We start from the raw sequence: 12,781 nt of genomic DNA on the forward strand, positions 1-12,781 counted from the left end.
TGTTAAAGGTCCCCAAATCACGCACATCCCTGGGTCGCTCCAGCTAGCGACTGGAACGAGCTGCCAAAAACACTCAAACTGGACAGTTTTATCTCCATCTCTTCATTCAAAGACTCAATCATGGACAATTTTACTGACAGTTGTGGCTGCTTCACGTGATGTATTGTTGTCTCTACCTTCTTGCCCTTTGTGCTGTTATCGGGGCCCACTAATGTTTGTACCATGTTTTGTGCTGCTGCCATATTTGCGTTGCTACCATGTTGTTGTCATGCTGTGTTGCTACCAGGCTATGTTGTTGTCTTAGGTCTCTCTTTATGTAGTGTTGTGGTGTCTCTCTTGTCGTGATGTGTGTTTTGAACTCTATTTTATTTTTATTTTATTGTATTTATTTCTAATCCCAGCCCGTCCCCGCAGGAGGCCTTTTGACTTTTGGTAGGCCATCCTTGTAAATAAGAATCAGTTCTTATTGATTTGCCTGGTCAAACAAAGGTTAAATAAAATTTAAATTATGTGAAACTACACTTTCAGCACATTGTTGTTCAAACAATTCGTTTTATTTAGTAAAGTATACTTAATATACTCCTTTAGTCAGATTCAAATGTAAACTCTGATCCCTACAGGCTCTGGGGCCTGAGAAGGAACCGGGCACTACAGGGAATGGGAACTTGATTTCACGCACATAGTTGCAACACCGTACAGTGAGGGAAAAAAGTATTTGATCCCCTGCTGATTTTGTATGTTTGCCCACTAACAAAGAAATGATCAGTCTATAATTTTAATGGTAGGTTTATTTGAACAGTGAGAGACAGAATAACAAACAAACAAATTCAGAAAAACGCATGTCAAAAATGTTATAAATTGATTTGCATTTTAATGAGGGAAATAAGTATTTCACCCCCTCTCAATCAGAAAGATTTCTGGCTCCCAGGTGTCTTTTATACAGGTAACGACCTGAGATTAGGAGCACACTCTTAAAGGTAGTGCTCCTAATCTCAGTTTGTTACCTTTATAAAAGACACCTGTCCACAGAAGCAATCAATGAATCAGATTCCAAACTCTCCACCATGGCCAAGACCAAAGAGCTCTCCAAGGATGTTAGGGACAAGATTGTAGACCTACACAAGGCTAGAATGGGCTACAAGACCATCGCCAAGCAGCTTGGTGAGAAGGTGACAACAGTTGGTGTGATTATTCGCAAATGGAAGAAACACAAAAGAACTGTCAATATCCCTCAGCCTGGGGCTCCATGCAAGATCTCAACTCGTGGAGTTGCAATGATCATGAGAACGGTGAGGAATCAGCCCAGAACCACACGGGAGGATCTTGTCAATGATCTCAAGGCAGCTGGGACCATAGTCACCAAGAAAACAATTGGTAACACACTACGCCGTGAAGGACTGAAATCCTGCAGCGTCCGCAAGGTCCCCCTGCTCAAGAAAGCACATATACAGGCCCGTCTGAAGTTTGCCAATGAACATCTGAATGATTCAGAGGAGAACTGGGTGAAAGTGTTGTGGTCAGATGAGACCAAAATGGAGCTCTTTGGCATCAACTCAACTCGCCGTGTTTGGAGGAGGAGGAATGCTGCCTATGACCCCAAGAACACCATCCCCACCATCAAACATGGAGGTGGAAACATTATGCTTTGGGGGTGTTTTTCTGCTAAGGGGACAGGACAACTTCACCGCATCAAAGGGACGATGGACGGGGCTATGTACCGTCAAATCTTGGGTGAGAACCTCCTTCCCTCAGCCAGGGCATTGAAAATGGGTCGTGGATGGGTATTCCAGCATGACAATGACCCAAAATACACGGCCAAGGCAACAAAGGAGTGGCTCAAGAAGAAGCACATTAAGGTCCTGGAGTGGCCTAGCCAGTCTCCAGACCTTAATCCCATAGAAAATCTGTGGAGGGAGCTGAAGGTTTCGAGTTGCCAAACGTCAGCCTCGAAACCTTAATGACTTGGAGAAGATCTGCAAAGAGGAGTGGGACAAAATCCCTCCTGAGATGTGTGCAAACCTGGTGGCCAACTACAAGAAACGTCTGACCTCTGTGATTGCCAACAAGGGTTTTGCCACCAAGTACTAAGTCATGTTTTGCAGAGGGGTCAAATACTTATTTCCCTCATTAAAATGCAAATCAATTTATAACATTTTTGACATGCGTTTTTCTGGATTTTGTTGTTGTTATTCTGTCTGTCACTGTTCAAATAAACCTACCATTAAAATTATAGACTGATCATGTCTTTGTCAGTGGGCAAACATACAAAATCAGCAGGGGATCAAATACTTTTTTCCCTCACTGTATATCCTCAGATTCTTCAACAACATTCCTTCGGCACACACTTGATACATGATAGGAGACACACAAGCCAGCCCTTTCTCTTGCCACCTATGTCTCCTTCACCCACCACAATTGCAACATACAATTCATTACCAAAAGTATGTGGACAACTGCTCGTCGAACATCTCATTCCAAAATTATGAGCATTAATATGGAGTTGGTGCCCCCTTTGCTGCTATAACAGCCTCCACTCTTCTGCTTGATGTTGGAACATTGCTGCCGGAATTTGCTTCCATTCAGCCACAAGAGCATTAGTGAGGTCGGGCATGGATGTTGGGCGATTAGGCCTGGCTCGCAGTCAGCGTTACAATTCATCCCAAAGGTGTTCGATGGGGTTGAGGTCAGGGCTTTGTGCAGGCCAGTCAAGTTCTTCCACACCGATCTCGACAAACAATTTCTGTATGGACGTTGCTTTGTGCACGGGGGCATTTTCATGCTGAAACAGGAAAGGGCCTTCCCCAAACTGTTACCACAAAGTTGGAAGCACAGAATCATCTAGAATGTCATTGTATGCTGTAGTGTTAAGATTTCCCTTCACTGGAACCATGAAAAACAGCACCAGACCATTATTCCTCCTCCACCAAACTTTACAGTTGGCACTATGCCTTGGGGCAGGTAGCGTTCTAATGGCATCTGCCAAACCCTGATTCGTCCGTCGGACTGCCAGATGGTGAAGCGTGATTCATCACTCCATAAAATGCGTTTCCACTGCTCGAAGAGTACAATGGAGGCAAGCTTTACACCACTCCAGCCGACGCTTGGCATTGCGCATGGTGATTTTAGGCTTGTGTGCGGCTGCTCGGCCATGGAAACCCATTTCATGAAGCTCCCGACTAATAGTTATTGTGCTGAAGTTGCTTCCAGAGGCAGTTTGGAACTCGGTAGTGAGTGTTGCAACCGAGGACAGACACTCTGTGATCCCATTCTTTGAGCTTCTGTGTCCTACCACTTCGCGGCTGAGCCGTTGTTGCTCTTAGACGTTTCCACTTAACAATAACAGCACTTACAATTGACAGGGCAGCTCTAGCAGGGTAGAAATTTGACGAACTGACTCGTTGGAAAGGTGGCATCCTATGACGGTGCCACGTTGAAAGTCACTGAGCTCTTCAGTAAGGCCATTCTACTGCCAAATGTTTGTCTATGGAGATTGCATGGCGGTGTGCTCGATTTTATACACCTGTCAGTAACGGGTGTGGCTGAAATAGCTGAATCCACTAATTTGAAGGGGTGTCCACATACTTTTGTGTATAGTGTATAACCTCCGCTGGCAATTCGATACTCTTCCCATTGGCATTTACTTGCCACATGTCTATTCTAGGCTTGGATTTCACCACGCCTTTACTTCATGTTTCCTTTCTTTTTTGCCACTACAACCCACTCATTCTCACTATCTGTGCTCTCATCTTTACCCTGACACTCCGTCATGTTTCAAACAGAATATCCATTTCCGTCATCTTGTAAAACCCATCCAAGTCCACTCTCACCCACCTGTCTCAATCAAGGAGAGAAGATTTGAAATAAACAAGATGGTGGCATTGGATTACTTAATGAAGCAAAACATTGATTTAATGTAATAACGGAGCATTTTCTAAATTCAAACGAACCCCCTGCAACTAGACATGGAAGTTTAGAAGACGTGTTGTCTTCCAAGTCGGGAATTGAGGAAGTATCGCCAAGTAAAGGTTGTCGAGAATTCTCTGTGCTATGCTTTACACTACCTACTGTGTAATGGCTGTATGGAACCATTCACATATCACCACCATTTCATAGTGTAGCTAACCAGAGCTGTGAGTCACCTCAAATCATGGGTTAATCTGGGTTCAAATGTTTTACGTTAACACAAACATTGATTGTTAATATCACTAGTATATTCTGACCATGTTAAATTGATATGTGATCATGTGTCCGGGAAAGTGCTCTATAAGAGCCAGGCTACAATGGGCAAGTACCGTCTGCTGCTGAAAGGTGGTGGTGGTTATGTGTGGGCAGAGACGGATGCATCGGTGTTGTCCAACAACCTGACTGGGAAGCCCCAGTGTTGTCTGCATCAACTACATTCTCAGGTGAGAAGTGATTCTGGGGTGGGGGTCCAATGAAAGCATCTAATCAATGGCAACTCTTACCAAGACTGTGTGGATAGGAGGTTAGTTAGACTAGATACTGTATCTGTTCTGCTGATTACAAGTAAAATCCCTTGTGCCCTGTGCTGCCTAATTGTATGGATCGTATCTGGTGTAAAGCTATTTTCTTTCTGTACCTGTCCCTCTGCCCTATCTCACCACAGTGATGTGGCGCTAGATGGCGTTCTGGCTGCAGCAAACAGGACCGCTACTGAGGCTCTGAAACCCTGAAATTGAGGTGGGGCACACCCTGCAGAATGGGCAGAGGCCCTTATTAACTACGCAACACAACAATACCAGCTCCAGGTCCGTCCTTTCAGCTGACAATTAGCCATAAAGAGAAAAAGATTTGCATCCAACAGAAGAGGTGTTAAGGGACTTGTGACATTGAATTGTTATGTTCGTCCCAATCTGATCTAGAACACTACGATGAGATCCAAACCTATGAGGGCTATGCAGAGTTTGACCTAGAGGATCAAATGAACATGAACCCCCACTCGGTAAGTAGACCTATCTCTTTGCTCATGGTAAAACCTGGGCTAAAATGGATAGCATCAACTGTGATGTTAGGGTCTTTTTCAATTACTTTTTTAATTGCATATTCCCTCCCTGCAGGAATTATGTGATCTGGACCTGGATTCATTGGCTCCATACATCCCCATGGATGGAGAAGACATCCTCCTCCTTTAGGGGTCAGAGATCACCTCCTCCTGGATGATACTTCACAACCTGGGGCACGAATCAGCTCTCAAACCAACATGCCCATGTGTATGCATCCAGACCAGCTATTGAAGTCAGCACTGGCACATGGACGTTGTAAACTGAATGGATAACTTGAACTTCATCCTGCTAACACTATTGTTTATTCTGGAACAAATGTTACCTGGAAACCCGAAGTTGATTTGCATTGATGTGTGGTTGGTCCTTTAGGCGGTAGGAATGTGAGGCAATATATACACAGGATGGAAAGTATAATTACATCAACTTTTCAAAGCGCTGGTAGTGCGTTCAAATTTATATCACCCGAAGCATGCGCAGAACCATTTAAACACTTGCAGCTTGATCTCGGCAAGTATGTATGCGTCTCCTCTCGTGCATATATTTTTATATTGTGCGCATGCTTCAGGTGATATAAATCTGAACGCATTACCAGCACTTTGAAATGTTGATGTAATTATACATTCCTGCGGACATTCGCTCATTCTTACAGCCAAAAGGACCAACCGCACGGACAACCGGTAGTACATTAAAATAAAAATGTATACAACATTCTGGCTTGTAGAGGTCATGAGAGAAAATTACCTCTATTAAAAAAACAAGTTAAGATTTGAACATACTGAACTTCTTTACGACCTTAGCTAATATAATTTAAAGCTAGCTAGCATTTCCGTCAAATGTTTCGCTCCCGCCTGTCTGTCACACCGCACACTGGCAGCTGACTGAGATGAGGGACTACTTTTCGCACCTCAGCATGTTGTATAAATCTAAAGCAACGTGTGAAATGTTAGCTTCATTACAGTAGCTAATATACTGATGCAAAGAAATCGAAGAGCTGCTAAGCAGTGAAGCTTTTTTAGCTATATATAAACGGATCTTTTTCTGCGGTGATTTCAACTGACGAGGTGGCCGAGTGGTTAAGGCGATGGACTGCTAATCCATTGTGCTCTGCACGCGTGGGTTCGAATCCCATCCTCGTCGACAAATATTTTTTCAACCATTACTTTTGCAAGTGTTGTGACTCTGCAAAAAGTGCTTTACATTATGAATTATAACAGCATTTATTTCTATTATGAATTACAAAAGCAAGACATAGGCGAAGACTTTATACAGCCTGGTCATTTAGGCTAGTACTGGGCATGCTGCATTTCAATGTAAAAAGTACTAAATCAAATCAAATGTTATTGGTCACATACACATATTTAGCAGATGTTAAATCAGCTAACGTGAAGTTGATAGGAGCACATAACATTTGGTGTCAAATGAAAGCTAAAATTCTATAGTGAAATCTTGCACAAAGTAGCCTACACAATATATATTCACATGCGCACCGCTCACAGCCTAGTTTTAGCCGAATAGCATCTGCAGGCAGCAAGAGCGCGCAGCTCTCAACTGGTTTTGGCATGGAGCAGCTCACAGAAGAATATAATCGGTAGCGGTAGTGTAGGTAGGAAAGACGTTTCAATTTATGATATCTACCAGTAAATGCTAACTAAGGCAACAATGGGTATGCAAACCAGGTATTGAAAAAGTTTGGCCCTTAGTCTTGGTTAGTAGGCTATTTGTGATGGCAATTCAGTCATCATGAGCTGATTGAATCAGGGGTGTAGGCATGAGTGGCCTGGGTGTACACAGGCCCACCCAAACAGATTGAGCAAAAACAATACATTATTATTACAAAAAACACAGTTCCACTAGCCAGGTGATGATAATTTGAAACAACCCTTTCCTGCCGTCAATGACCAAAAGCGCCCTCTTTGTCCTCATGGGTGGAAGGTTATTAATAATTTTCATAATTTCATAATTAATAAAGATTATTTCCAAAAACCTGACGAAAATCCAGTGTTTCTATGTCAAACAGTTTTGTTATATTTCAGTCTTCTGCGATGTTTAAATAAAGTAGCATATTGGGATGCAAACAATTTTTTTTATACATTTCAACTCTATATCTGACATGGTACAGGTGTCTTTTTTTAAGCCCATAACCATGTGTGTGAGGTGTATACTTTTGTTGTGTGACCCTGATTCAGCCCACTGCAGTATAAGGTTAACTTCTTGTCGAAAGTTATTCTTGAAAAGGGAGAAGCTAACAAATTAGCAACAACATCCTCTTCGATAACACGTGCTGCAGCCGCTGCAAACTAGCCTACAACAAAAAATAGCTAGCTAGACTGTGGGAAAAACTACTGCTCACTATTGTGCAGTAACCTGTTGACCTTTGAGAAGGCAGAAGTTTCCATTAGTTTTTTGTAAAAATGGTCCCAACCATTACAAGTCAAAATGTGATTGGTTGTTTCCACTGTCACTCCAAAATGTTGCCCTAATACAGGGCAGATGCCTTCTATCTAGCTTCTGATGGCCTAGCCAATGGCTGACATAGGTAGCTAGATTTATCTCCCCAGCTCCTGATTGAATCTTTTTTTATCTTCAGTGTTAACCCTTTCCTTTAAAAAAAAAACTGAAGAGATTAAATCAAAACATCATTGAAAATAATAGTATAATAATTATAATAATAATAGTTATTATTATTGTATAAATCCTTAGCCCTTCTCTGAAGGCGTAGAAGGCCCATTTTTCCCCACTGTGTTTGGGTTAGTGATCATTTGTAGAGTGGCTCTATTTAGCCTCAGCATGCATTTTTTCACCATTCTGAATGACTAAAGAATTCCTATGTTCTTCTGAAATATAAACACAGAAATACTGGACATTTTGAACTCTTATTATGGTGCCGATTTGACAAAATTACAATCATGGTCTTGAATTGGACTCGCATTTTTCTAGTCTCGGTGTTGATTCGGTCTCGGACCCCTTGTCCCCCTCCCGGTTTCGGCCTTGACTCGGTTTCGGCTTGCTTTAGGTGGTCTCGAACACAACACTGTTTAGTTTAGCATAAATTATTTGCCTTCTGTAAATTTAAGAAATATTGACTAGAGTGTGCAAAGCTGTCATCAAGGCAAAGGGTGGCTATTTGAAGAATCTCAAATATTAAATATATTTTGATTTGTTTAACACTTTTTTGCTTACTACATGATTCCTTATGTGTTATTTCATAGTTTTGATGTCTTCACTATTATTCTACAATGTAAATAATAGTAAAAAATAAAGAAAAACCCTTGAATAAGTAGGTGTGTCCTAACTTTTGACTGGTACTGTATATTGTACTGTACTGTACTGTACTATACTCTATTGTACTGTACTCTACTTTACTGTACTAAACTATACTCTACTGTACTCAACTGTACTCTACTGTGCTGTACTGTGATGTCCCAACTTGTGAAATATAGTGGTCTATGATTAGTACAGATTTGGTCCAGTCCTGACTAATCAAATGTGGTCTTCTTTGGGGCCGGAGCTCATTACAATAATAGCCAATGTGTAGAATAATATCCAAACATACAATTTTCTACCTTTGTGTACCTATTCAGGATACATCACCATGAAGAGAATGCCATTCATAATTAGGCTATGCATTTCTGTTTAGTACAGATCAGGGACCCATGATGTCATTGTGTTACCATCATTCTGTTACCGGGTGTTAATCCACTTCACTTATTGTAGATCAATAACCAAAATAGATTGTTTCAAACCCAAGGTGTCATATCATAGCTGACACCCAATTCTTTCTGCAGACATCTTTGAATCTTAATTCGAAGTAGATATATAACTGAGATTTAGAAAAACATGGTCACATAAAAAACTGAGGGAGATTTTACCGCCATCCTTGAGTAAATGTGTTTTAGTAAAAATGTATGTGGAAATTGTTAAAAGTAGTCCTTGTATGGTTTGTTTAACTTAGCAATCAATGGTTTTTGTTTGGCATACTTTGAAAGTGAAGAATCAGAGTCTTCGCGTCATACTCTTAACGTGGAATAGCCCTTCTCTCTAATGCATGCATATCATACTGAATTATAAAATATACTAATGCATTATAAAGAGGGTATTCATAGGAAGTGTTACCAAAATTAGGAAAAATAAGTATATGGATATGATAAGCTATTATAGTACTATTACTTATTATAAGCTGAGTAAAAGTACTGATCATTGTTTTGACCTAATAGTTAGAGACTTAATGAGAAGAGAACCCCACATGTTTGGTTAGTGAAAGTGATATAGTTGTAAATCTGCTTGGGGGCGCTGTTTCCTAATAAAAGGCAAAAGAGGCAGATAAAACAAAAATATGAATTCCTCTTGGTGCACAATATTCATAATCATTTTCCCGGTATGTGGTATATCAATCAAACAAAACAGCAATGGTTGATTGATTTTATTAAATTCCAATGCATATTCAGTGCAAAGTATCTAGAAGGACATCATTCAATTAGGCCTAACTAATATACGTGGGTACACATTACAAACTGCAACACATTTATTTTCACCTCCATACAATTAATGTTATGGGATTGTTTCTCATCTGGGTTTCTTAAATTAGTACTCTGAAGTTTATTCTGTTTATTATGAGCAACCTCAATAACGAGATCTACACTACATAATGTTGTTAACTTTAGCACCTGTTGAATTAACAATTGTTTAAGACATTTTCTGATGGTGGTCAAAAAAGCACCAGCAGTGAAATAGGAACCACTTCCTCTCGGCAACGTCATATCCCCTGTCCTCATGACCATTTATCAGATCTTTACAACATCTAAAAAAAACACCACTTCATTTAAAAGTGGTTATGATTTTTGTAGTACCAAAACAAGCATTATTCCTACATGGACTTCAGAGACACTAGAATGTTCCACAGGAGTATGCAGGGGTCCAGTTTCACAGTGATAACGGCAGAGGCTATCAGATGGGCGGTCTGGATCCTGTCAGTGTCCTTTATTCAACCCTGTCCCTTATTCATCCTCCTCTTTCAGAACTGTTCACTAAAAAGTCAGTATCCCCTCTATTGGTCAAGCACGAGATTTCGCCTTGTTTTTTCCATCTGACTTGGAGGTGATGATCCAGCGGTAACAGTCAGTGATGCTCTTGTTTTGTTCTACAGCACAGCTAGTGCAGTACACAATACCCAGAGCCAGCATCACCACAATGAAAACACACAGGGGCACCAGGAGTGCTACTAGAAGCCAGCTCTTGTCATGCTTCCTTTTGCCTTTACTCTCAGGCCGCTCAGCCCCTGAGGCAAACGCTGTTGTTTGGGCTGGAGGTGGGACTCTGAGTGTGGTGGTGGTGGCCTTAACATCAGAGTCAATGTCTGGGGTTTCTACCACTCTCCCAGCCCCCCTGTCAATCTGGACTGTTGGGCGTTGGCTGTCACGAACCCTGGACACCACTAAGGGATCACCTGCTTGGCTTTGAGTGTCATCATCTTCCTGGGAGGAGGAGCTGGGTGAGGGTGTGACAGTGCTCTGAGCGGGCTTTCTCCGTGTGAGGACATCCCAATGTGAGTTATGGTCATCCGACGGCCTGGGAGGAACCAGTGTAGTGGTTGTCTCCTCCTGTGGGGCCTCTGTAAACCAGCCCAGGTCAGTCGGAAGCCTCTCAAGGATTGTCTGCTCTGTCAGCCACTCCAAAGGTGTGGTGTCTGTAACCCAGTCTTGGAATTTGGGGACCCAGGAGGAGGTTTGGTAGGATGAGGTGGCTGTGGATGAATACTCATCATCACCTTCTGGAATGGCCATACAGGAGTACTGGTCTGACTGCAGCTCGTACCCTGCCTCACAATAGCACTCAAACCCACCCATATAGTTGAGACACTTCTGGTGGCAGCTTGTGGAGGTTTGGCACTCATCTATGTCCTGGCATAAGCCTGGATCATCAGGCAGCTCGGTGTAGCCTTGGCGGCAGTGGCAGGCAAAGGAACCAGGTGTGTTCTCACATCTGTGTTCACAGCTACTGGAATCTTTGCATTCATCAACATCCACACACTCGCCATCTTCATCAGGCTCATAGCCCTCATTACAGCGGCACTCAAATGTCCCAGGAGCATTGACACATATATGAAGGCAGGGTGCCTGGAGACACTCATCAACATCCAGGCAGTTGTGACCATCAGGTGCCAGCAGGTATCCATTTGGACATTTGCAGCGGAATCCCTTAGCGGTCTCCTCACACTCAAACTCACAGTTGGCGGTGCCACAGGAATGGTTCGGCTGGCAGGTCAGGCCGTCCTCTGTCAGTGTGAAGCCTTCAGAGCACTCGCAGTAATAGTGTGTGTCAGCATTCTGACAGAAATGCTCACAGCCACCATTTTCCTCTTCACACCAGTCCTGGGGGCCCTCAGAGCAGAGGGGGGCATCCTTTGACCAGCCCACACTCCCATCCTCCCTCAGCATGCAAAGAACAGACTGGTCTCCTACGCTGTCCTCATTATCTGGGCAGGGAAGGGTGGCCACTGAGCCAAAGGGGATGTGAGTGAGGATGGTGCTGAGCAGGCTGAAAGGGGTGGTATACAGGGCAGGTCCCCCTCCCTCACTCTTCAGAGATGGGCACATCCCCCTGTAGGTGTAGTGACACATTAATCCATCCACAGCCAAAGAGCAGGAGCCATCCAGCCACTTGAAGTTGTCGTGGTGCTCCCGGGTGTCAGCAGCAGTGTTGACACTCATGACGACACAGCGGGGCGCGGCACAGGTACTTGGTGAGTCCGCTCTCAGCCAGTTGGTGTACTGCGTGTCCTGTTCACCTGTGATCCATTGGAATCCCCTGAGTTGGCGTGTGGTAGAGCACTGCCTGGGCTGGCGATGGAGCCCAATCCACAGTCTGACCCTGACCCGTGGGCCGCGCTGCTCCACAGACGACAGTAGCTCATGGACCACAGCCGCCTCCTCAGAACTCTTTAGGGTTGCCAGGGAACCACCTTTGTCCTTGCAGAACCTTGCAGATTCCCGAAAGGTCTTGCGTTGGAAATAGATGGCGTAGCAGCCATCTGCAGTACAGAGAGAATCTTGCTCCTGCAGCTCTTGTCCCAGAGTACAGGGAGGCCAGCAGGCACACAGCACCGCCAAAAGCGCAAAGGAGCGCAAGGCACAGATCATCTCCCCCATCTGTACCATCATCTTTTTTTCCACCAACCTACACCTCTCTCCAAGTAAAAAAAAAAAAAAGTTTATTTCAGCTTTGTTTGAATATTCCACCACTTTTCCCCAAACAAAACGCTTTTCTTACATTTAGTCAGAGGTCTTCTCCTGAGTTCCCTGCTTTTCTACCTCTGCCTTGGTAGCAGCATTCTAACTGATCTGCAGGAGAATGAAAAGAGAGGGGAGGGAGGAAAGAGGGAGGGTACGTAAAGGAAAAAGGATTGTATGTTTTTGGAAGAGGGGGCGGGGAATGACTGAGTGTGTGGAGCAGGGGGGCTGCTGTGCTGGACGGTGGTTTTCCCTTGTGCCATATGGTTTTCATAACTTTAAGGGAATGTCTCGCAACCCTGCTACCAACCACCCCCACCCACATCAACTACTTCAGCTCCATCCACAATAATGGAAACTGTTTCATTTCCCCAGTTTCTCAGACGAATGAAGAGTGCCAACTCAGATAAATCATTGTCTTTGTTCTAGCCACTGATCTTTCCTATATTCTTGTCGTTTAGACATTTTTTTCCCATTCTCTTTCTGATGTATATTCAACCGTGAGACACTCCATCACGGGTACTGAATTCC

At 43.3% G+C, this 12,781-nt stretch overlaps 1 protein-coding gene across 1 annotated transcript; it reads right to left on the reverse strand.

Moving 5' to 3' along the window:
- Positions 1–10,075: 10,075 nt before the first annotated feature.
- On the reverse strand, positions 10,076–12,178 carry LOC311142177 (uncharacterized protein; the record flags this gene model as incomplete). The annotated part of the gene is made up of 1 exon (XM_084177770.1): positions 10,076–12,178. One exon carries the CDS (start codon positions 12,176–12,178, stop codon positions 10,076–10,078), a length of 2,103 nt encoding a protein of 700 aa, XP_084033896.1.
- Positions 12,179–12,781: the final 603 nt, after the last annotated feature.

Source organism: Coregonus lavaretus, assembly GCF_964263955.1.
Source record: "Coregonus lavaretus genome assembly, chromosome: 15".
NCBI classification, from domain to species: domain Eukaryota; kingdom Metazoa; phylum Chordata; class Actinopteri; order Salmoniformes; family Salmonidae; genus Coregonus; species Coregonus lavaretus.